We start from the raw sequence: 23,139 nt of genomic DNA on the forward strand, positions 1-23,139 counted from the left end.
TATACATAAAAAATTAGGTAAGTTAGGTCATGGGACTCACCAAAACTAAGGTATACCTCTAAGCTTAAAAAGTGCTTATGAAGGTAGTTATAGATTATGCAGGATTTGATATCTTTTTTTTTGTACATCAAAAGTTTAGGTGAGTTGGATCTAAACACTTACAAGAAGTATTTATAAATTATTCACCAACAAGGTCTCCTCACATTGGTAGCAGAATTCGAACTCACAATCTTGTGAGTTATGAGTTGACTCTTTACCCATTAGATCAACTCTTGTCGGTAGGATTTGATATCTTAATATCACTAGATTTGATTTTTGTTTTTTTCACCCCGACCTTAGGGATAACCTAATGCTGCCACTCTCAGCATTCATTGGCCCAAAGAGAAAGCCCATCTTGGAAGTGGTCAAGCCCAGTCTTTAGTTTTTCGAGCCCTTCTCCATTTGGTTTGTGATATCCAACAACTTGTATTTTCACTTTGCTGCGCAGGAATCTGAGATTAGTCATCAAACTAATGAAGACTTGTAAAAAATGCGGTTTCTTAATAAATTTACAAGGAATACTACTATTGAATATGTATAACATATATAATATTTATATGAACATAAATTAGGAATGTTAGGTTTGCTGGAGCCAGTCAACATAAAAATACACTAAAATGGGGTCGAACATGTGTTTTAAAATTGTCCATTATTTGAATCTAAAACCATCTGAATTTTATGAACAAGGCTAGGATCAAAATTTAAAACAAATAACAGTGAAAAACCTGGTGCAGCACTCTGGAAAGCGGAAAGCAGGGCAAGCTCAGGCTTCTTCTTCTTATTATTATTATCAAGCCAAGTTGACTGATATAGAAATGCTTGGGTCATTTTCCCCGAGTCGGTAACGCATAAGAACAAACGTGAACTTTATTACGAAAATTTAAATCAAAGAGAAAAACAAAGACTGAAATTTCTTATTAGGTTGGCTAATTGTCTCTCTCAACCAATCAACAAAGACGAACACAATTATATTATCACAATGTCTCAGATAATGATGTGATAAACAAGGATTAAGTGTGGTTTATGGGTTAAGACTGAAGAAGAATCTTAGGATTAAATAAACATAACAATGGAGGGAAAAGCAGCGAGAAATTGTTCATGACGTGGGGAGGAGGTTACAACAAACGCAGCTCGCACGACAAGGTATAATTAATAAACAAATTGATAAACATAAAATTCTATAAACCCAGAAGTGGTCCGCCACAGTAGTGTGAGGCGAGAAGGGTTTTGTTTTTTAATTTTTTGTCTCTTTGTTTATGGAAGTGTCTGCAGGATCGCTCTGGAGGCTCCACATGGCGCTCCGTCGTGCCTTCACTGTTATCCTTTCGACTCTTTTTGACTCAGCTGCATCTGCAGAAGCGAAGGACATTGACTTGGTACCCTCATCCCTAATCCTAACCTATCGTTTTGTTCTCTTTCTACTTTTGTTCTTTTAATTGATGGTTTGGTGATTCTATGACATAGCATGTTCTTTTACCGTGGCTTTAGAGTAATTTTCCAGGCTGGACATGGACCAATTGGCACTGATTTGTGGCATTGCTAAGTAGGGTTCTTAGTTAAACATGGCTAGTTGTTCTATTTTAGTGTAGTGTATTCTCATTTGCTTCATTCAATCATGAAAATGGTGCCCTCTGTTTTTTCATTTCGTTAGAAAAAGGAGGAAGTTCTTAAATAGTGCAGCGGTATTATTGAAATCAGTGGTGTAAATCTATTGACTGATCCAGTGGAGCTTAGTTTCTGACAACTGAAAAAAAAAAAAAAATTTACATTACATTGGGGCATATTTCACGGCCGAAATCTGAGTCAGTATCCATGAATCAGGGATAATTGGAGTTAAGAAGAAATTATTCTCTTTTGGTGCATGTGTGAGAAGACATTATCCAGTTAAGTAACTCCAACAAACAAGACAGGTATGGCGGTCATTTTATTGGAAGTCAAAGGAGCAATTGAAAGGTAAGTTGTCAACATCACACACACATTTAAAATATAAGCATCTCAAACCCACTTGCTCTCAATATTCTCATCAACCCTTGAATAATATATAATCTCACAACCCGCAAAATAACTACATGAAGCTGAAGAATAGCCTTCCTCTATTATCTTAAGATCCCTCTCTGACTTATTTGAATCAAATCCCATAAGAATTCTCTCTCATGGAAATTCAATTCCAGCAGCCAAAGCAGCAACATCAGAAAGCAGGCATTCCAATCAGCAAAGTGGGGAAATTCAAAGGAAGAAACAGAAGCCGCGGCAACACAAACAAGTTTGTAGGGGTGAGGCAGAGGCCTTCAGGGAGATGGGTAGCTGAGATCAAAGACACAACCCAGAAGATAAGAATGTGGCTTGGCACATTTGAGACTGCAGAGGAGGCAGCCAGAGCTTATGATGAAGCTGCTTGCCTTCTTCGAGGAGCTAACACTCGCACCAACTTCATCACCCATGTCTCCTTGGATTCTCCTCTTGCTTCTCGGATCAGAAATCTGCTCAACAACAAAAAACCCGCAACTAAAAAACAACAACAACAAGAAGATCGTGTGGTAGCAGCCTCTGCCTCTAAAACCAGATGCACCAATACTAGCACTACTAGTACTCCTAGTATTAGGAGTAGTTCCAGCAATAGTGTTGACCACAGCGACACTTCTCTTTCCAGTGGGACAGTCCAAGATGCCTGTTTGTTTGATGATGTTTATAGACCAGATATGAGCAATTGCAAGGAGGAATTTGGGTTGGGTTCCACGTCCAATCTTTCATGGGGTGGTTTTGGACAGGTTTTTGATCGTTTTCCTTTTGCTCAGGTTTCAGATATTCCCAAGACTGATGGGGGTCTGTCCAATGTTGCTGACTTGGATCTTTTAGAATTTGAAAGGATGAAAGTTGAGAGGCAAATATCAGCTTCACTCTATGCAATTAATGGAGTGCAAGAGTACATGGAAACTGTTCAGGACTCCAATGAAGCTCTGTGGGATCTTCCACCCTTGTGTTCATTGTTCTGTTAGATTGGACGGTCTAAAGGACATTGAAATATTGATCTCTAATATCTAATTCAGTATTTCTTTACCATCATCTAAAATTGGGGGAGAAACTGTGATCTAGGATTTGGTTGGGATCACATCAGCAGATAACTTTAGTGAGGTTTGGAATCCTGTTTTTCTAACTTCCTTCTAAATGTCAGCAGGAGGTTATGTGAATTATTTCAGGGACCACTTTTTTAGTAATCAATCTGTCAAATATCCCTGCAGTTTTGATCCCCTTCATCGCTGACCCCGATCTCTAAAACGTGAATACTGTCTCTATCTCTACCTTTAGCAGTAGAATTCGGACATTTGGAGGCATTGTAATTTGATTTCCTCGGAATTTCCTTGTGTATTTATTGATACGAGAAAAAGGCCAATAAAAGTTAATCTTGCCGATCGTATTATATAAAGGTCCAATGTTTCTCTGTACAAAGCATGCATTTCTTATTCATGCTTTTGTTTCTATAAATCACTATACTGTTCTCTGCATGGTATAACATTATGTAATGTCAGATGATTACTAATGTTTCATTGCCCAACCCTACGGGGTCAACCAGTAGAAATATGACCAAATATTATAAAGAAACTTCAAGACATGCGAAGACCATCAACAAAACGAGCAACAAGAAACAATGATAGAATTGAGATCATGTCCCTAATCACTTCTAGAGAGATGTTCACCTCTTGCTCACCATTGAAGGACGTCAGTTTTACCTGCCCTTGTGGACCCAATAGGTCTTCTAATATTTTTCCTTTTTAAAAATAGACTGTACTTTCTCAATCCTTTTATGCCATTTGGCTCATGAAGATCACAATGAGGCATATTTAGAAAAGCCTGCAAGCACAGCCAGCTGGATAATTTCAATAGCTGAACTGTGGAGTAGAAAGAATTAAAAAACTTCAAAGTAGAAATTGAGTTATAACTCTAACTCTATATGCTTCTGTTGAAACATGATTTGGATGATCCATCAAGTGAAAATAAGCTTTTTTTAATTTTAAAACTGCAACCGTACAAGGTTTCATGTAGAATCAGAAATGGGAGAATGGGTACAGTGAAGAACAAACTAACGCAGATTGACGGAAATTCAAGTTCAAATTAAAGAAAACATCGGATGACGCATATTTAGCCAAATCCAAACTGTGGAGCCATCAATAGTGAAGTGAGCCTGGAGCTGGGACTGTAGATGGCTTAACTTATCTCTTTTTGATGTGGGTTATATTTATTCATTAGCACATGGAGAGAGTAGTAAAAGAAGTTGGATTAAAAGTGAGATGTCTAACAAAAAGTATAATACAAGCTGCCGGAATATAGAATTAAGGTCAGCATCACATGGAACCATTCTTCCCGAGGCAAATACAGGGACCATGTCCTACTTCCCGAAACTATCTCCTAATTCTCAGCCAAAATTGAGGGGGAAAAGTCGAGTTGAACAGGTCAATTTTCATAGATATGATATTGAATTACTCTTTGATTACAACTCCTTCAGTGCTTGGTTCTAGGTATGTTCTTGAATAAACTATTAACTAATAATTTAAAAATAAATAAAAGGATTGCTTTTACGTGGAAGCAACAAAGACAGGATTAAGTCTTACAAATAGCCTAAAAAAGCTATTTAATAAACTGGAAGGTAAGGGGAAAGGGAAAAAATTTAATAAACTCAATTTAAAAAAATTTAAAAAGTATGATATAAAATTTTAATCTCATTTTTTAAATCAAGTTCATTGAAAAATTTTCTCTTTTTACTTTCTTTCATTTCAGTCAAACGAAACGAATTTAACGACCACGACGAGGCAGGCATATCCATACGGGCTACTGCAATTTAATGAGTAAACTTTTTTTTTCTTATTGCATTTATAAGTATTTTTTATTATTGTTATTCAACTGTACTAGTTCTTTTATGATGTTTCTTCTTTGTGGTGTTTTTAAACTTGGAAGGAGAGAGAATCTTTCTTTGCTTTCGTATGGGATAGCTTAAATAAACTTTATAACTACCACTCCTAATTTTTTATACATTTTTTAGTTCAACAAACATCTAATCCTAATTAATTAGTGACAAAAGGAAGAAAACATTGGAAACTAATTGTTTAATAAGCCAAACGTTGTGTGTTGTATAAAAGCCAAAATAGTTAATGCTCCCCCCATTCTTTTTTAAATTTTTATAAGCTCTTCTTAATCAAATTGCACAAATTAAGACAGGCCAAAAAAATTACACAAAGTAAGCAAATTGGTTGAAAATCTTGATTTTCTCAAAAGTTAGCCTGACATTCCAAAACTACCCTTGTATTTCAAATATAATGTTAATTCTCTCTGCAATAAATATTATAGCAAGCCGGCAACCCACTTATAAAGGACATTTTTTAATATCAATAAATAATTTACTATTTTTTCATAAAAAGTCTTATATTTAAAAACAAGAAAAACATCCTATATTGTACTACCTCCAATCCTTAATATAAGAGCTAGTTTAACATTTAATTTGATCTTAAATATAAGAACTCAATTCACTTTGTCTTTTATATTTATATATTTTTTCAAAATAGTCATTGTAATAGTTACATATGTTAAATGTTTCATCATATAGTACTTCTAACTGATATATATAGTTAGTAAAAGTATTTTAAGAAAGATACCACATATTTATTACAAATAACTAATTTGACAAATTTTATTAACATATTTAACTGGTTTTTATATTAAATACCAGAGATAATATATTGGTAATGATGAAAAACCGGACGTAGGATTTGCAAAAGAAGCAAGGGATTGATTCGAAAACTGAGATGAATCCTGGAGATAAGTAATCTCGGATCGACCTCTAATTGGGAATCATCATCAATAACAAAGCCACAACACCAGAAAGATTGGCAAGAACAGGCAGTGCAGTGTTAGAGATACAATACAGAGGGATAAGAAGAGATGTAGGCAGGTAATGCTGAAGGAGATTTGATTTCAGTAATCTTCTTCTTCATCCTCCAAGCCTTCTGCCCCAACTTCTTCGTAGTCCTTTTCAAGAGCAGCAAGATCCTCACGGGCTTCTGAGAATTCACCTTCTTCCATTCCCTCACCCACGTACCAGTGGACAAATGCTCGCTTAGCATACATCAGATCAAATTTGTGGTCGATACGAGCAAAAACCTCAGCCACTGCTGTGTTATTGCTTATCATACAGACCGCACGCTGCACTTTGGCAAGATCACCCTCAGGCACCACTGTTGGAGGCTGGTAATTAATACCACACTTGAACCCCGTAGGACACCTGCAATTAGTCACGAAAATCAAGCCTTCAGATTCAGGTTATGTTAAAGAGAATTTCATATGCAGAGGTTATTATTATGTTCTCCTCTTCACTCCCCCAATTTAAGCGGCTGGTGTATGGCAGGAACAAGAAAATCCATAGTATATAAGTGATCAGAAAGATAGAATGGCAGCAACAGAAGCAATTCCATTAGGCAGGGAATTTCAATTACCAGTCAACAAACTGAACGGTCCGCTTTGTCTTGATAGTGGCAACAGCACTGTTCACATCTTTGGGCACGACATCTCCGCGGTACATGAGGCAGCATGCCATGTATTTTCCGTGCCTTGGATCACACTTAGCCATCATGCTTGATGGCTCAAAGACGGCGCTGGTGATCTCAGGAACTGATAGCTGCTCATGGTAGGCTTTTGCAGCCGAGATTACAGGGGCATAAGATGAGAGCATAAAATGGATACGAGGGTATGGCACAAGGTTAGTTTGGAACTCAGTGATATCTACATTAATTGCCCCATCAAATCTCAAGGAAGTGGTTAAGGAAGAGATGATTTGAGATATCAAGCGATTCAAGTTCGTGTAAGTTGGCCTTTCTAAGTCTAATGATCTTCTGCAGATGTCATATATAGCTTCATTGTCCAAAAGCACAACCACATCAGTGTGCTCAAGAAGAGAATGAGTAGAAAGGACACTGTTGTAAGGTTCAACAACTGCAGTTGAAATCTGCATTTACATTACTAGAACAGTATAAGGCACTGCAGAGAGTCAATATCCTCAGGTTTTCTAGTAAGCCATCAAAGGAAGTAGGGCAATAATGGGAACATGCGTCAACAATTTTATGCTTCTAGATGCCAATATCATTTGCTTACCTTTCCGGCAGCAGCACAACTGTTAGAGTGTATATATATTACATTTTTTGTTCTAATAACAGGATATCCTCTATATACCCCTAGTACTTAATATAAAACTAGTTAATTAATTTAAATAAATTAAAAAATTAGTTAAGTTAATTATTTGTAATAAATAGATGTTATTTTTCTTAAAATATCTTTGCTAACCAAGTATATTGGCTAGAACTATCATTATTACACGAACTATCTTAGAAAAAATGGATAAATATAAAAAACAAAGTGAATTGGGATTTTATATTTAGAACCAAAATAAAAGTTAAATATACTTTATATTAAGCACCAAAGGTAGTATATATGAAGTTTTCCCCATTACAATTTCCCTAGGCAAGGAAGAAATTTGATTATTTAAAGGTTATTGTTAGGACTAAAAAAGGTCAAAAAGTCAGCACAGGGCGCAATGTGAAGTTGTTAAGCAGCTTTTGAAGCTCAACTGAAAAAATCATTTTTCTTCTATTCATATCTGCTAAGGATTTCAAGCAAGCACCTGAGGAGAAGGATAAATGGTAAAGCCAAGTTTTGACTTCTTCCCATAGTCTACAGATAATCGTTCCAAGATCAATGATCCCAGACCAGAACCAGTGCCACCACCAACAGCATTGAAAACTAGGAACCCCTGCAAACCAGTGCAATTGTCTGCTAATTTTCTCACACGATCAAGGCATAGGTCAATAACTTCTTTTCCAGCTGCAGCACAGATAAGCCAATTAGTAGCTCTGTTGAGTAAAACGGAGTAATGGCAAATTTAGACGTGGGCTGGAAATGGAGCTACCAGTGTAATGTCCCCTTGCAAAGTTATTGGCAGCATCTTCCTTTCCGGAAATCAGTTGCTCAGGATGAAAGAGTTGCCTGTAAGGACCAGACCTTACTTCATCAATAACAGTAGGTTCCAGATCAACAAATACGGCCCTTGGCACATGCTTGCCCGAACCAGTCTCGCTGAAGAAGGTGTTAAAAGCATCATCTGCAACGCCAACTGAGGCATCACTGCAAGTAGGTAAACGAACATTATTTGGGCCAAAGAGAGGGGAAAACAATATCACAGAACGTTAAAAATAATGAGTTCGCTACAATGGCAAATTGCTAAATCCATAACCATTAAAATAGCTATAATTCCAGTCCTCTTTTATGTATGTCTTTCAATGCAAGAAGCATCTCGGCTAATAACAACTGTAACATGAAACAGCGGCATATCTGCAAACACATGTTTGGGGAAGCGAAATAACAGAGTTCAACTATAATTTAAAAAAAAAAAAAAAATCTAGCGTCAACTGCTTGATAAGTATTAGTATGTTACTCAACAGAAATTATCATAGAAAGATAAAACGAATACAGGAGGATCTGAAACTTGACAATTAAGAAAAAAAAAAAGAGGGAGATAGGCAATTTTAAGAGGTAAAAATTAAAATGTAAATTAGAGAACTAAAGGAAGATCAAGTTCAAAGACTCGATTCGGTGAGATTCTCAACATTTTGGAACCAAAAAAAATAAAAATGAAATATAATGTAAACTTAAACACCGGAGCTAAAAAGGATGACATCCAAAATTAACCAGAAGAATGTATTTCTACGGATGTAAAAAGACATGTATCGTAAAAAACAGTAGGAGAATTTCAATCGCTGGAGAAACATTTAGGGTCAAAACCACACAAACAAAATGAAAGCAAAAAGAAATATACCTGGGCATCAAGCCATCGGGGTGAATTTGATGCTCAAGGCAATAAAGCTCCCAGCATGAATTTCCCACCTGAATTCCAGCTTGACCAATATGAATACTGATTATTTCTCTCATCTCCCCCCCTCTTTGAATCTCTCTCTTTTATCGTTCTGTTGCAATACATATATAACTGGAAAAATAAAACAGGGGGGAGAGAGAGGGATTCTTTTTTTCCTTCTTTAACGTTCACGGCGAGTCAAGGCCTGAAAGCCAATGGTAATGGTTATAATTGATAAATAAATAGCAAAGGGAAAAGGGAAAATAGAAAAGCCCAATCCTTAACTGTCAATTCAATCCCTTACTTAATAATTAATGAACGGCGCAAAATTACAAATTAAAGCGGGTCCCATGACTTGGCGCCATCCTTTTTGTGTTGTATATTTTGATCAGTTTTGGAGGTTGCGCATCGTGGCCATCTTTCTCGTCTTTGTTCTCTGTTCTTTAAAAAAAAAAAAAAAAATCTCATTACTGTATAAAACAAAATGAATAAACTATTTCTACGAACCTTTTAATATAAGAATTATTGAATTAATTTCAATAAATTTAAAATGAAATAAATTAATTAACTACAATAATATGACAATTTTTCTAAAATATTCTTATAACATTTAATTATATGGGTTTATAAATTAGGTAAATTGATGTAGATATAAATGATAAATATAAAGAAAAGAATGAATTAAAAACCTTATATTCCGTTCCTTAATATAAGACTTTGTTTGATTTTTATTTTTATTGTAAATATAAGAACCTAATCTACTTTGTTTCTTATATTTATCTATTTTTTTTTCTAAGATATCATTCTAATAATGATAATCCTAACCAACAAACTTAATTAACAAAATATTTTAAGAAAGATAACATCTATTTATTATAAATGATTAATTTAACTTATTTTTTTATCTATTCAATTAGTTAACTAACCTTTATATTTATATTTATAACAGGAGGTAGCCGCCGAACGAGCAACGCCACCTTCAAGCACCGTCAACAACCCAAAATTTGAAACAAAAGAGGATGATGAAACAACTGGTAACAGCCACTCGATAGTTGGGAAAGAGGAGCGAAACCCAAAAAAATGGTAAAATGTTGGAGATTTCAGAGTTTGATTTCACTTCATAACGCGAACAATAAAAATGATGCGAGAGAGAGCGATGGTGCTTCAGCCACTGTCAGGCCAGCGTGCTCTATGATTCGTCATCATCCCTATCTTCGCTCCTCAAATATCAAGGGGTCCGCTAAATATCTCACCTCAAATTCAATACCCAGCACAGCATGCTGCTGCTGCTTCTTCAAGTGCCTTTCCTGGGTTGTCCCCTCCACGTATCATGTGCCAAATGAGATTGAGGCATCATTCATTTATTGGATTGGGATTAGACAGAGATTACAGAAAAAAGTCAGTTTCAACCAACTCACAATTGAGTTGCTTATCACAAATTTCAAGGCAAATTTTATTCTGATATTAATCCTTTATTTTTACTTGTGACCGATAGAAATAATATAATCTTTTTGGAAATCAATAGCATCGGAGCCAAGAATTATAATCCCTTTTAAGACCTAGTGATCTCAAAAGGAACGTAGATAGTTAGGACAAAGGATCACAACGATTTTTGAATTGATTTGACCTGGTAGAGAAACGATATCACATTTATCTATTTAGCTGCGCTGTTGCATAACCAAAATGCTGCTCTTGATGTCTGAGCTTATAATATTCATATGACATCTAAACAAACGAAGTAGTAAATGAAGAAACCACATAAACCACGCGCTACAAATTAATGTAGCAGCCATCTGAAAGGTATAACCATCCCAAGGCCTTAAACATACTATGAAGCAAAGTCTCCGCAAATTTATTTACATAGAAGAAAGATTCAGACATGAACTATACGATTGGGGATGATATACAGAGTCTAGAACCTCTAATGCACTCTCTCTGCTGCCTCACTGATGCTGGCAAATCTAGGTCATTCTTTCTTTCAATAGTTTTCGTAAGATTTTTCTGTAAAACAGAAAAAACAGAGAGGAGAAAAGCAGGGATTTCAAACTCTGCAGTACAATGGATGACAACTCTTGCTTTCCTTCGGTTATGTTCAAGAGAGGCAGCGGCACTGAAGCACCCAAAACTATCATTAACTGCATCCATTGATGACCAAGTGACAGTAACCACATCATAAAAAATGAGCCAAAAGCAGTGCCTTGACAAAGAAAGTCGCGAGGCTTGCCCTTATATCCCTACTATCCTCTCAGCCAAGTGTTTCTGTAAGATGAATTGTCTCGCAAAGAGGCATAATGCGGCTTGTACTCCATAACATAGCTATGAGGAAGTTTTAAGTGACGTTTAATCGAATCCCTCAGAGCCATTACAGCCTGGCATGGACATCAACATTTTAGAGACAAGCATGCATTCCAGGAGATATTACCGTTAAAAATGCATGACTCAAGAGTGATAATGCCAACCTGATGGTCAGATGCATTGCGATTCCAAACACTCAATATATCCTCATTGAAACGAATGCTTAGAACTGCACCGCATATGTTGTCTCCACAATCCACTTGGTCACCCACCAAAGCAAGAACCTGCACTTACAGCCGCATATTGAACCAAACATGACATTGTGTCAAAGATTTGGAACCCAACGGTAAAATTATATGCTAATTAAACACAAGAATCATGGAGTCATGTATCGCCAGGCAAAATAGACTCCAAAGGGGATTGAGTTGGTCTTTATACCATTATGAAGAGAACTAAAATGAATGTATTTGACAGGGACGGCTGTTGAATTAACAATATCTAGGACAATTCATTCAATCAAGACAATATAGCATCTTATTTCTTCAAAATGACATTTTCCTAAATTGCACATTTAACATCATTTTGCATAGATAGATCCAGTAATAGGTATATCCCCTCGGCGCAAAGACGTTACTCAGGGTAATGATTTTGATATCCAAACAGAGTGCCCACTATTTAGAGCAAAGTGCTAAAACATGAGAGGGGACCCAGGCATGTGATTGAGAATGATAAAATCTGAATTCCTTCAAATTTTAGATCAATTAAAAGGTCATAACTATTAGCATCAGTATTTTGTTAACTTTGGCTTCCATCGAGATTTAAGTTGAATTCCTTCTTTAACCCTGTAAGACAGAGTCATTGTTTACTGGAAAACAGAAGATAAATTATCAGCAGACTTCTACTTACCAAGTCCTCTCAAAAACGACCAGACACAACCTTTTTGAATCGTATAATCCACTTTCCACCATTGCAGTTCGCAGAATCCTGAAAAGAGACAGAGCCGTCATTGCAAATTTACACTGAAGGACCAGGGTTAGGCATTTTAAGTTCTACCTCCCACAGAGGGCGGATTCCTTCCTTAAAAAGGTGCAAATCTGTTGGAACTGGCAAAGAAGAAGGGCGAGCAGGATGGCAATAGCAGACCCAGAATCCTTCGACCTACATATAAATAACAGTTATATATAACAGATCAAAAGAATGTCATAAGAAAGAAAGCTAACAACGAAGCAAGAATTCAGCAGCAATTTAATGATCCCACGATATTGCAAATCTTACCGTACTGAAATCAGCAAGTTTCTTTATGTTGTCCTCATATGATCCCTGACTTCGAACTCCAGGAGTTCGGCGAGTGTACCAAAATACAAATTTGTGCTGATTAGAGGAAAAGCCATCAAAAAATAAATGAAAATGTCACGTACAGAAATAAACTGGAGCATCAACATGCACTTATAATGTAGAGAAACTATCGAACAAAGTTATTAATATTTCGTCAGTCCTTTTAGAAGTAAAACCAATCTTAACATTAGCCTGAAAGGTTTTGAAGCCAGTGAGATAAAATTAAAACCCGGAATAAAAATGAAAGAGAAATCCCACAAAAAGAGATACCCCGGTTGGCTTATGCATTTGGGAGAAAAGACAGGTACGAAATGAAAGCAACAAAATATGAGTGTCGAATCGACTATAAAAAAATTGGATGATATGAGGAGCGAAAAGCCTATCAACATATACTGGGAAAGAATAAAAGAGAGGGATTTGTAGTCAACAGACATTTATAGCAAAAGATATATGACAAATAAAAGGGAAAGCAGCAACGGATTCAGACTTCAAGAGAAATTTATAAACAGCTGCCTAAAAGTAAAAGGAAGAATGAATTGGGGTCCAGAGTTAAAAACTGATGGACATTTCATCTTACAAGAGCAGAGCCCCTCGGAGACACGTCTTAAACCCAAAAAAAAAAAAAAAGCGAAAATGACGAAACATAATTAATGAAGTTCGACCAATTCAATCGGCGTTTCCAAGGAGGAAAAACCGCAGATATTTAAACAGAAAGTAGGAGTGGCGGAGTGTTAAAAAACCTTCAGTGGATGAAGGCCAACTTTAAGGTCACGAGCTTGTCGTTCGTCAGCTCCTTTATCAGGGTTATTGTTTCCATCAGATGCGAATGAAGACGTCGAATCTGGGATTTCTTGAGGATTATTGGTGTTACCATTATTATTTTTATCATTAGAAACATTGATGGAAACAAGTTCTTTCCTCTCCACCGCCAAATCCATAATTAATTCCCAAAACCCTAATACCCTTTCCTCCTTCGTATATGAATGATCACCTTCTACCTTGCTTCTCGCTTGCAAAACAAATCGATGATTGCTTGAGTGCTTTTGCAGTTATGCAGAAGAAAATATCTTTTGCCCCCTCTGAAAAACCTTTTGTTCCTTTCATTCTTGTTCGTCTCCCACTCCCACCGCGACTTTCATGAATAATTGCGAATTCGTGAAAATTTTCATTATCGCCTGTTTTTCCAAACTTACTAGTTCAGAATCGGATCCATGACTCGTATACTAGAAATAGCGTCCCAATGCTGGCCCAAAAAACAGCTCCAGAAGAGAAGGCCCATCCAAAAAAGTAAGTAAAAATAGACTTTGCCGAATGCCGACCCACGTCTATTTTTACCTTAATGTTTTCCTAAAAGGCTAAAATATGGTAAACAAAAACTAACCTAAACTGGTTCAAATAGAAGGGACTTGAGCACCTTACCTGTGGGGCATATTTTAGCCTCACGGTTTTGCGTTTTTAACAATCAATCACATTTAATTAGACTTGCTTTTGAGGTGGAAAAATCTCATTGAAAATTTACTAATGATGCGCTTCTCGTTCTCTATGCTATCTAATTCTAATGATTTACATATTAAAAGGTTGATTGACTGAAATAAAAAATGCAAACTTTCAATTTTTATTTTTAGAACATATTTTCGAAGAGTTATAATTATGATTTAATTTGTATGTTTCTATATAATGTACATATTTGTTTATTATTTTGACTTAAAAATTTTAATGTTAAAATATATCACCTAAAACACACACAAAAAAATCATGGTCACTCATACTCACTTTTAATTAAAATCACTTTCGAAAAGCAGATTCATTCAAAATTATTATGTTTCTCTGACTTTAATTCAAATGGGTACTCCCTTCCCTTATCTTAATGGTATATTTTTAATTATTTTCATCTGCCGATTTAGAATAATAATAATAATATATAATGGCCATGCCCCTTCGGTAATGTCTACGCACGAGGGTGGTTCAGAGGAGAGAGAAACGGTTTGTTCGGTCAAAAAAGAGAAACGATTTGATTATATATACATAAAAGCTAATTTGGAGCCGAGAACGGAGAATCTTGGATCATTTTGCCGCAATCAGCGAGCCGAACATTGCACAACCACTACAGAACAGAAAAAGCTACCCACCCAGTACCACCTCCAACCCCAGCTGTCGAAGACGATCAGGTGTCCAAGAGGGAGAAGATAGAAGATCAACGCTCTGTTTCTCGGAACGGTTTTGTCTATTTTTATTTTTATTTTTATTCTCCTATTTTGCCCCCCGTGTTTTCTTCTATGTACTACCCCTCCCATTCTTCCATGGCATCTTCGAGATCTATGGCCCCCTCCCTTCTTCTCCTTTTTATTTCTGCCTTCTCTTTGTTTCAATCGGCATCATCCTCATCTGGATTTTCGGCTTTGTGCGATCCCTCCTCTGCTCTATTTCTCCACTCTCTTCAATTTCAATGCCCTCTATCGATCTCCCCGAATCCACCTCATCAGGTAGATGTTCATCATCTCTATCTCTCTTTCTTGATTTCAATTTGCGGTTGGTTGTATGTTCTGTTTTTCCCCCTTCTTCGTTTGATTGATTCATTTTTGTGTCGGAAATTAATGAGCCTGTTATTTTGGCCTTTTCGTCCCTGACGTCGAAATTGTTTTCTTCTTGGTTGCTCAGTCAAAATGGCTATTTAGATATTTTGGTTTCGGATCTTTTATTCTAGGCTATTGTTCCTATGTTATTCATTCATGGATTTTCGTTTTATGGAACTAGTTTCTGAGTTGATGATTTGTTAAAAAAATGCAAATCAGAAAATTGGTGTCGATAGTCTACTGGTCGGTTTGATATAATATAATTGCAAATAAACACGGGAATGCACGGCAGCCTTTGAAGTTTTACTATTTTAGAAGATGGGCGACAATGTAATATTCTAAGTTGATAATGGATTTCATTGTAGATTGTCTTGAGTCTAGATATTTTTTATTTAACAATACAGAGAAAGAAAACCATGAATGCTTTTAGGGACAAGCAAGTCTTGTGCTATCTCTTGCGCCAAGACCGAAGTAGCACTTGCTCTGATTTTAGCTAATTTAATATGACTATGAGGCTTAATTTTCTAGGATCATCTAGCACTAATTAGAGGTCAGATTGTTCATATATAGCTCAGAAATGTAATCAGCGCGAGTTTACAGCCTCAAAATTTAATCAAAGCCTTTGTGGATACTCTTTTTTATAATCTTATGCATTGAGACGTTCATATACTTGCACTAGTCTTATTAATGCAAAAATAAAAATCTTAATGTGATGTCATGCCTTTATAGCCCTTAATTATCATGAAAGGAGTTGTCTTTTTCCCTTCCGACAAGATAGTTCACATGTGAATGTGATGACATGTTATGAATTTTAGCATGAATGTGAAGATTCCATTCAATTCTTAATATCTATCCAACAATATTATTGAGATGCCTTACTATGAAATGTATCATTTATGTATCCTATTATTAGGAGGAAACAGTCTTAAATTTAGGTAAATTGCATGTTGAAGTTCTTTCCTCGGGAAAGTTGACACTATCAGAAAAGTTTAAATGATTTTGTGACCCTAAGTAATTCTGCTTGTTGCTATGCACAAGCTCACTTCAGCTAAGATCCTTAGTTAGTGCAGGCTTAAGTTTTTGTTTTATACGGTTTCCCTTTTAAATGGACAATAGCTTGTTTTATTTCTCAGGTTCCCCCTGTCTCTTTTCTCGGATGTGAGATCCTCACTGTGTCAAGCTGGATTGCAGGGTGATCTGCAATGGCCAGCTGAGTTTGATTGCTGTTATTGTTAAATTATTAATTTTTAAATTGATCATGTATTCAGCTTTGTCATTTTCTGGTTTTCCCCTCTTTAACTTTCCATCATTCCTTTGAGCTAATATTTTGTAGAAAATTTTTTTATCTCATAATCTAACAATATCAAATCAATCACTATACTATTATTAATATCCCATTTTTAGAATCTTACGTAAACTCCTTCCCCATGCCTTCCATAAAGAGGAAAAGGCCTCAACAATTTTGAAGGTTCCTTACATGATGTTCCTTTCATATAGGAAAGTGATATTGCCTGACCTTAGGCATCTCTAGACGTGATGTTTGTGGTATGATTTTGACCTTCTCTACTATCTGAGTATCATACTTGAGTTGCTGAGCCTGGGACTGGAAAATGAGTCTGCATTGCTTGGGCCTCTGGGCAAGGCTGTTGTATATTGTTATTGATTTGTCTTTTTTTTTATTATTATTTTCTTTAAGCACTTTGCTTTTCATGAGGATTTTACTATGGTTATTTATAACTGAAGTTTTTTTTTTTTAACCGATAAACTAGTTTAGGTTGATCCCAAAAGCATTTTTCAATCTTTGGCAAATATATGGAAACATGGCCCTTTATTATATTTTTAGTGGATGCGTGTAAAATATGGGGAAAAGGCACAATTTTTCGTAGGAGCCACTTGATAGAACCTAATTCTTCAGAGAAGTGGACGTTTAAGGTGCAATGGTGATTTTTTCAATAGTCTTTCTTTCTCATCATTGGACTGATCAACTTGAAGATTTAATAATTTTTTGGTCTTTCTGTTGTACATTTATTTTGTTTATTTGTACTTATCCCAAAATGCTGATTTCTGTGTCGTGTATCTAATCCCTGTTTTGGTTTGCTCAGGTGGATGGGAATTTCGTAGAAGGAGTTTTGTCTGGGAAAAAGAAGATTGGTTATGCCTCTATTCTCTTCTATTCTTCCCAGTGCCCGTTTTCACACAGTTTGCTTCCAAAGTTTGAAACCCTCAGTTCTATGTTTCCTCAAGTTGAGCATTTGGCACTTGAGCAATCATCAGCCTTGCCAAGGTTCTAAAGCTATGGCCTATTAAAGTTTTGGATAATTATGTAATTGTTGCATTTTCTCTTTCACATGGTTGGTTTGTAAATATTCATTCTTTTTTCCGCAAGAATTAGCTTGGCTCTTTGTTGGCTGGGCTAAAGTCATGAAGTGCTGTAGGATAGTTTCTCTTCTATTTTATGTATTTGTGCTGATGATTTGTGATTGAGCAGAATTTTTTTTACCGAATGGGCAATTCTTTAATTGTGTGTTGATGTATCTTCATTTGTGTTTAACGCTGCAGCTTATTTTCAAGGTACGGAATCCATAGTTTTCCAGCTATATTACTGGTGAACCAGACATCAAGGTTGAGATATCGGGGGCCAAAAGATCTTCTCTCACTCATTCAATTTTATGAAAGGAACACGGGTGAGCTCATCCTGACTCTTATCTGTAAATTGGCGGTAAATTTTATAGACTGCTATTTTGTACCTGCTTTTGACCTCATAGCTTTTGGATGATACTCGTAAGACCCACTATTCCTTTTGTAATATAATTTACACTACAAAGTGAGTCTTATATTTGGAATTGGAAAAGTATATGCAAATAATATGGATGACAGACCAATTTACTTTGAGTCTAAGAGACTTAACTAACTGACCGTAGTGAGTGAGCCTATACCCTCTTGACTCATCTGCCTTTTGTGTCCCAGGAATTGGGTCAATCCAATATTTTGCTGATGATCAATGGCAAAGCTCACGGAGTGGGAGAAAATCAACTATGAAGTCATTGACGAGCTTGTCATTGGAAGAAATCACGAGCCGGGAGCCTTACTTAGTACTCTCCATATTGTTTCTGTGTCTGAGGATTCTTTTTTCTGTGTTTTCAAAGATTGTATCGAGTGTCCGGGCATTCTGGGTTTCATATGTTCCTCATTTAAACTTGCAAATATTTGGGGAGACAAGCCAAGCGATGGGACGTGTTCTTCATGTGATTGATGTCAGAAGGATTTGGACCAAGCTTAGAATGTGCAAGGCTAGGAACTTTCATGTTTGGGCTTCATCTCTGGCTTCCGTTTCTCTTGGCGAGTCGTCATCATCAGCGAGGCGGTCATCTCAAGGTTTAAATTAACAAAACTTATGCCAGCCCTGTTGAGGGCGGCATGAAAGTTTTTATCTGAACATCCTCAAGCTGCAGTGAAGCTTGGGATCACATGGCCCTCTCTCAAATTTTATTGTTAGTGCTGATAGCTGAATGTTGTTCTTGTTTGAGCTGGGTTTTGGGAGGAAGCGAACAGGCATGTAAATTTTGAGTACAGCTTTTTTAACCCCTGTAAATTATTTGTTGTCGGAAGCAAATTATACACGCACCACTGCATTTTAAGCACCTCTCTGTCTCACCCGCAAATAAAGCCCCTTGTTTCAGGAGATGATTCAACTACCGTCTACAAAGTTCATATGGCTGGGTAAAATGAGGGTGGAGGGTCGAGATTGCGATAGAGTTCTGTTCAATTGATATGCTGATTATGGGAGGAGACGGGATATACAAACTACCTGCGATCCCAGCGGCCGCGCAAAATACAAATCTTGATTTTCAACTTCCTTTCATTCTTAAACACGAGTCTTAGTACAAATTGTCATGTATAATTAATTCTTGTTTGGTTTCTAAAAATATTCCTGATAGAATATATAAATTTCTTATTCAAATTTTTACAAGTAGATGCGCCCTTTTTCATGATACTAAGTGGAAGGTAAAAATAAAAAGCAAAAAAAAAAAAAAAAAGGAGAGCATAATATATAAATTTTGTTTAAATATTAGAACTTATATTTGAAAAATAGAGTAAACATTGTTACCGAAAAAATAGAGTAAACGTGTGCACGAAAGCTGATGGTGAATAGACGGAAGGCATATGCATGAATGCAAGAGAAGGTATCTGAACGCAGCAGCGGTTAGGAAAGTGAAGTTACTGAAGAAAGGAGATGAGGCCGTAACTATTGCCATACATTAGAGAGATGTGAAGGGGAAGGCTCCGATAAAAGACAAATAAACTATGGACAGCTGTACCTATGAGAGGCCTCCTCACTTTCCTTCTATTGTGTTTCTTCTGGAACCCACCCTCATCATCACTCTAAGACCATAAATCTCGACAAGCAACCGCTTGAACCGACACTCCTCTTTTTCTTTTTCTTTTTTAATATTATTTTCGTCATATCGATCCCATTAAATTATCAAAAAGAACCTCTTCTTTAGTGGTGACTGGTGAAAACCCCTCTTTCTTCCCGTTTTTATATACTTAACTTTTTCTTTAGGGGAAAAAAGTAGACTCTTGTAGCTTTGCCCTTATTCCATATATAACCAATTCGAAGTACACCCCCCTAAGTTAGCTGGACATTATTATTTTTCTTCCTCTATTGGAAAATCCATCGATCGTAACCGTAGATCTACATGGAATAAATATCTAGGCTGGTTCTTCTGTGAGTACTGTCTATTTATATTTGAGTATAATTGAAGATAGCAAATTCTTCTATCTTTTAAACATTAAAAACACGCACAGAAATAGAAAGATACATTTATTTACGTTTCAATTGTGATAATCGTTGATGCAATAAAAAAAATATTTATGTATAATTCTTTTTGTTACAGTTATTCGATACTACCCTAAAATTTACATCTTTTTAGCACTATTATTTATTGTAAGATTATCAAGCCAATATTTAACTTCTAATAATTTTTTATTCCATGTTCGTTTGGAAGGGAACGAAGGGAGCAAAGATTTTAATGATCCCGATTTTTCAAAAAAAAATTGGAGAAGCAAAATTTAATTTAAAATCTTTAATAAATTTTACTTATTTTTCTCTTATTAGTATTTGCGTGCGCTAAGAATCCAAGCGTAGAGGCTAACGGCCATGGTGGGCCACGTGGACTATTCTCAAATTTATCCCTTTCGTGATGGATGCGCACCCAGTACTCTACATGTTAAACGCTGGTGGCTGGTGAGTTTTGAGTCCTCTCCCCAAGAGCAACATGACCCCGTAACGGTGGCCTGCTCTTTGATCGTATCTCAAATTCCACGCATAACTCCATGAAACCCACCTTCTCCGACTCAGTTATTCAACCCCTACCATTCAAATTCCCTGACTTCTATTGTGTAAATCAGCCTCCACTCTTGTCACCCTTCCCGATCCAAAAATCCTCCCCGACATGGATTTGAATCTCGATGAGTGGGATTTCCTGTCTGATGATGGCTTCCTTGATTTCGGTGAAGACGGTCAGAAGAAGGTTTTCTTGGGAAAACATTATTCCGACTCGATCAGCGTGTTCGACGCGGATCACTTCATTTGCCCTTCGCCGAGATCCGTAAAGAGCATCGAGCCACCAAGGAATTCAAGGCTGCCAAATCAACTTGTTCCTGTTCCAATCCCTATCCGATTGGATCCTGGACCTCCAAATGATGAGGCAGCGAAGGAAATCATCACTAAGAATCCTATTGACATCCCGTCAGCTTCGATTCAGAAAAACAGAGGCTCCCAGATTGGAGGCGTGGAAGCTGATCAGGACTCAGTCTCGCAGGTTTTCTTCAAAATGAAGGAAAACGAATTTGTCGACATGAAAATGGACTCACCAAAGTCCGGTAGCCGAGGCATGTTGCCTCCAATTGATACCATGAAATTCGATGAAAACGGAGAACCCATGGAAATCATGACCTCTCCCCGACTCAAAATTGAGAAGGAAATACTTACCCACAATGATCAGGACTCCACTTGGGAACACAACAAAGATGGGTTCAATTTATGGAAGTGGAGCTTCACAGGGATTGGAGCTATATGTTCCTTTGGCGTTGCTGCTGCCACTGTCTGCATCTTGCTCTTCGGTAGCCACCAAAAGAACAAACTCCACCACAACCACAAGATTCGTTTCCAGATCTATGCCGATGACAAGGTCCCTAAAAATTTTCAACACTCTTACTAGTTTCGCTTTCTCTTTGGTTTTTTTAGACCAGAATTGTGTGTATAATATTGATTGAGTTGAATTTGATCCGAACCCTTGAATGATGGACTGATGCTTTGGTGTGACTGCAGAGGATTAAGCAATTAATGCAGCAGGCGAACAAGATGAACGAGGCAATTTCTGCAGCAACAGGTGTTCCTCTGAGCAGAGCTCACATAACGTGTGGTGGCTATCACGATGGTCTGTGAAGCCTTAATCAAGAGACTTAAAGATATGAAATCCTACGTCCTGGTATTACTATTATAGTTATGTACGTAATATTACATGAGATGTAGTCCTTATACCCTATTATTTGCAGTCCTTCCTGTAGATGTGTGTGTTGTAAAGGGATCATAATTTAGCTTGTTATCCAGTCTAGATCCTGTATGTCATTATGATTGAAATCATTTATAAGCACATTTCATATAAGTCAGGATAAAACTCCGCTCACGTACTTATATACACTTACCTTGTATTCTGTGATTCACGATTAAAAAGTTATTTATAAACTATTCTAAACAGACTAATCTTCTATTAATTGCTATGTGGCTATTTGACATTTGAAGGTGCCAGCTTGCAGAGTAATGGCAGAACAAGAAACCAGTTTCAAAAACAGTGGGAGTTAAATTAATGACATTGAAAAATCTTGCGTGGTGTATACTTTGATTAACAAGAAATAATGCTTTGTGGACTTTTTGGTTCGGTTTTTCAAATATTATTAAACGGGTACCCTGCATGTTTCACCAAAGCTACACGCGTTCCCTTCTTGATCCCCAGTGAAGTCCTGGGTTTTAAGCTATCCCACCATGTGTATTTCAATTCATTTGTAATGAGAAGAGTGCCAAGTAGTTGAGTGCAAGTCATGAGAAACTATTATATTATTTGCAAACGTGTTTTCCCTCTTGAAGTTCCGGATAGCGATGAAGTACAGTAAGACAAATAGGTTGATGTGAAATAGTTTCTTCTTGCTTCTACTTACGTCTCTTGGGATGAATGAATCCAAAGTGCCAAGCGATGAGATACCTTCCCCATAGCTCTCAAGATATTTATGATACCGAGCAGTGACAAAGGTGTGAGAAGGAACGAAAACGATTGATTGATCGTTGAACAACCCAATTAATGGGATTAAAGCACAGTGAGAAGGAGGGGTTCCGTCATTCTGAGGGAGGAGCACAAATGACACACGGTACTGTTCATGTTTACATCGTCAAAATTGATAACGTGGAGAGCACTAGAATCGCAGAAAAGGAGGGCGATGTCAAGGACCATGTGGGAATACTATGTCCTTTAGAAGCAAGTCACTGGAATCTAGTGTTTGCCCATTTGGAGTTTTGTGACGTGGGTGGGGTATCAACTATTCAAGATTCAACGAAAGGCTGGGACCCCATAGAATCTTATCAGTTATACGGTGCATTCCCCCCTTCCGAGAAGTCAATAATTTTGCTGCTTCCAGTTCTTGACTTGTGGTATTGTTTCTCTTTCTGTCCGCGTCTGTTTTTATACTATGGAGTGTGAAGATTATGGACTAATCCGTACTAGCAAAATTAGGATCCAGCGGAATGCTTATTACGCAAATCGACAAATAATAGCGTGCTACATCTAAGAGAAGGATCTTACTGATTTGCATAATAGTTGCATCTGGTCATCAGATACTAAATTGACATTGTTTTGAATAACTCTCAGACCTTACATGAAATTGCAATATATTTATGTTTTGTCTGTAGGAGTGAATCCTTTTATGTTATCGTTTGTAATGATTTTTGCA

At 36.7% G+C, this 23,139-nt stretch overlaps 4 protein-coding genes and 1 pseudogene across 4 annotated transcripts; 3 read left to right on the forward strand and 2 right to left on the reverse strand.

The window, feature by feature from the left end:
* The first annotated feature begins 1,316 nt into the window (after nucleotides 1-1,316).
* LOC114736500 (ethylene-responsive transcription factor ERN1) lies at nucleotides 1,317-3,776 on the forward strand. The gene is made up of 2 exons (XM_028924346.1): nucleotides 1,317-1,415; nucleotides 1,861-3,776. The coding sequence occupies exon 2, from the start codon at nucleotides 2,193-2,195 to the stop codon at nucleotides 3,033-3,035; it is 843 nt and encodes a 280-aa protein (XP_028780179.1). The 5' UTR covers nucleotides 1,317-1,415; nucleotides 1,861-2,192; the 3' UTR covers nucleotides 3,036-3,776.
* Nucleotides 3,777-5,795: 2,019 nt separating this feature from the next.
* On the reverse strand, nucleotides 5,796-9,087 carry LOC114736499 (tubulin alpha-3 chain). Its single transcript, XM_028924345.1, has 5 exons — nucleotides 8,894-9,087; nucleotides 7,988-8,202; nucleotides 7,703-7,902; nucleotides 6,522-7,030; nucleotides 5,796-6,310 (listed from the first exon to the last, which is right to left on the reverse strand). Exons 1-5 carry the CDS (start codon nucleotides 9,004-9,006, stop codon nucleotides 6,004-6,006), a joined length of 1,344 nt encoding a protein of 447 aa, XP_028780178.1. The 5' UTR covers nucleotides 9,007-9,087; the 3' UTR covers nucleotides 5,796-6,003.
* Nucleotides 9,088-10,604: 1,517 nt separating this feature from the next.
* On the reverse strand, nucleotides 10,605-13,712 carry LOC114736476 (eukaryotic translation initiation factor NCBP-like; annotated as a pseudogene).
* Nucleotides 13,713-14,541: 829 nt separating this feature from the next.
* On the forward strand, nucleotides 14,542-19,058 carry LOC114736482 (5'-adenylylsulfate reductase-like 7). The gene is made up of 4 exons (XM_028924324.1): nucleotides 14,542-15,042; nucleotides 17,235-17,416; nucleotides 17,692-17,816; nucleotides 18,100-19,058. Exons 1-4 carry the CDS (start codon nucleotides 14,836-14,838, stop codon nucleotides 18,516-18,518), a joined length of 933 nt encoding a protein of 310 aa, XP_028780157.1. The 5' UTR covers nucleotides 14,542-14,835; the 3' UTR covers nucleotides 18,519-19,058.
* Nucleotides 19,059-20,405: 1,347 nt separating this feature from the next.
* On the forward strand, nucleotides 20,406-21,895 carry LOC114736483 (uncharacterized). Its single transcript, XM_028924325.1, has 2 exons — nucleotides 20,406-21,326; nucleotides 21,467-21,895. The coding sequence occupies exons 1-2, from the start codon at nucleotides 20,589-20,591 to the stop codon at nucleotides 21,581-21,583; spliced, it is 855 nt and encodes a 284-aa protein (XP_028780158.1). The 5' UTR covers nucleotides 20,406-20,588; the 3' UTR covers nucleotides 21,584-21,895.
* Nucleotides 21,896-23,139: the final 1,244 nt, after the last annotated feature.

Source organism: Neltuma alba, unplaced genomic scaffold (genome assembly GCF_004799145.2).
Source record: "Neltuma alba isolate B1F8T4 unplaced genomic scaffold, ASM479914v2 tig00013341_pilon, whole genome shotgun sequence".
NCBI classification, from domain to species: domain Eukaryota; kingdom Viridiplantae; phylum Streptophyta; class Magnoliopsida; order Fabales; family Fabaceae; genus Neltuma; species Neltuma alba.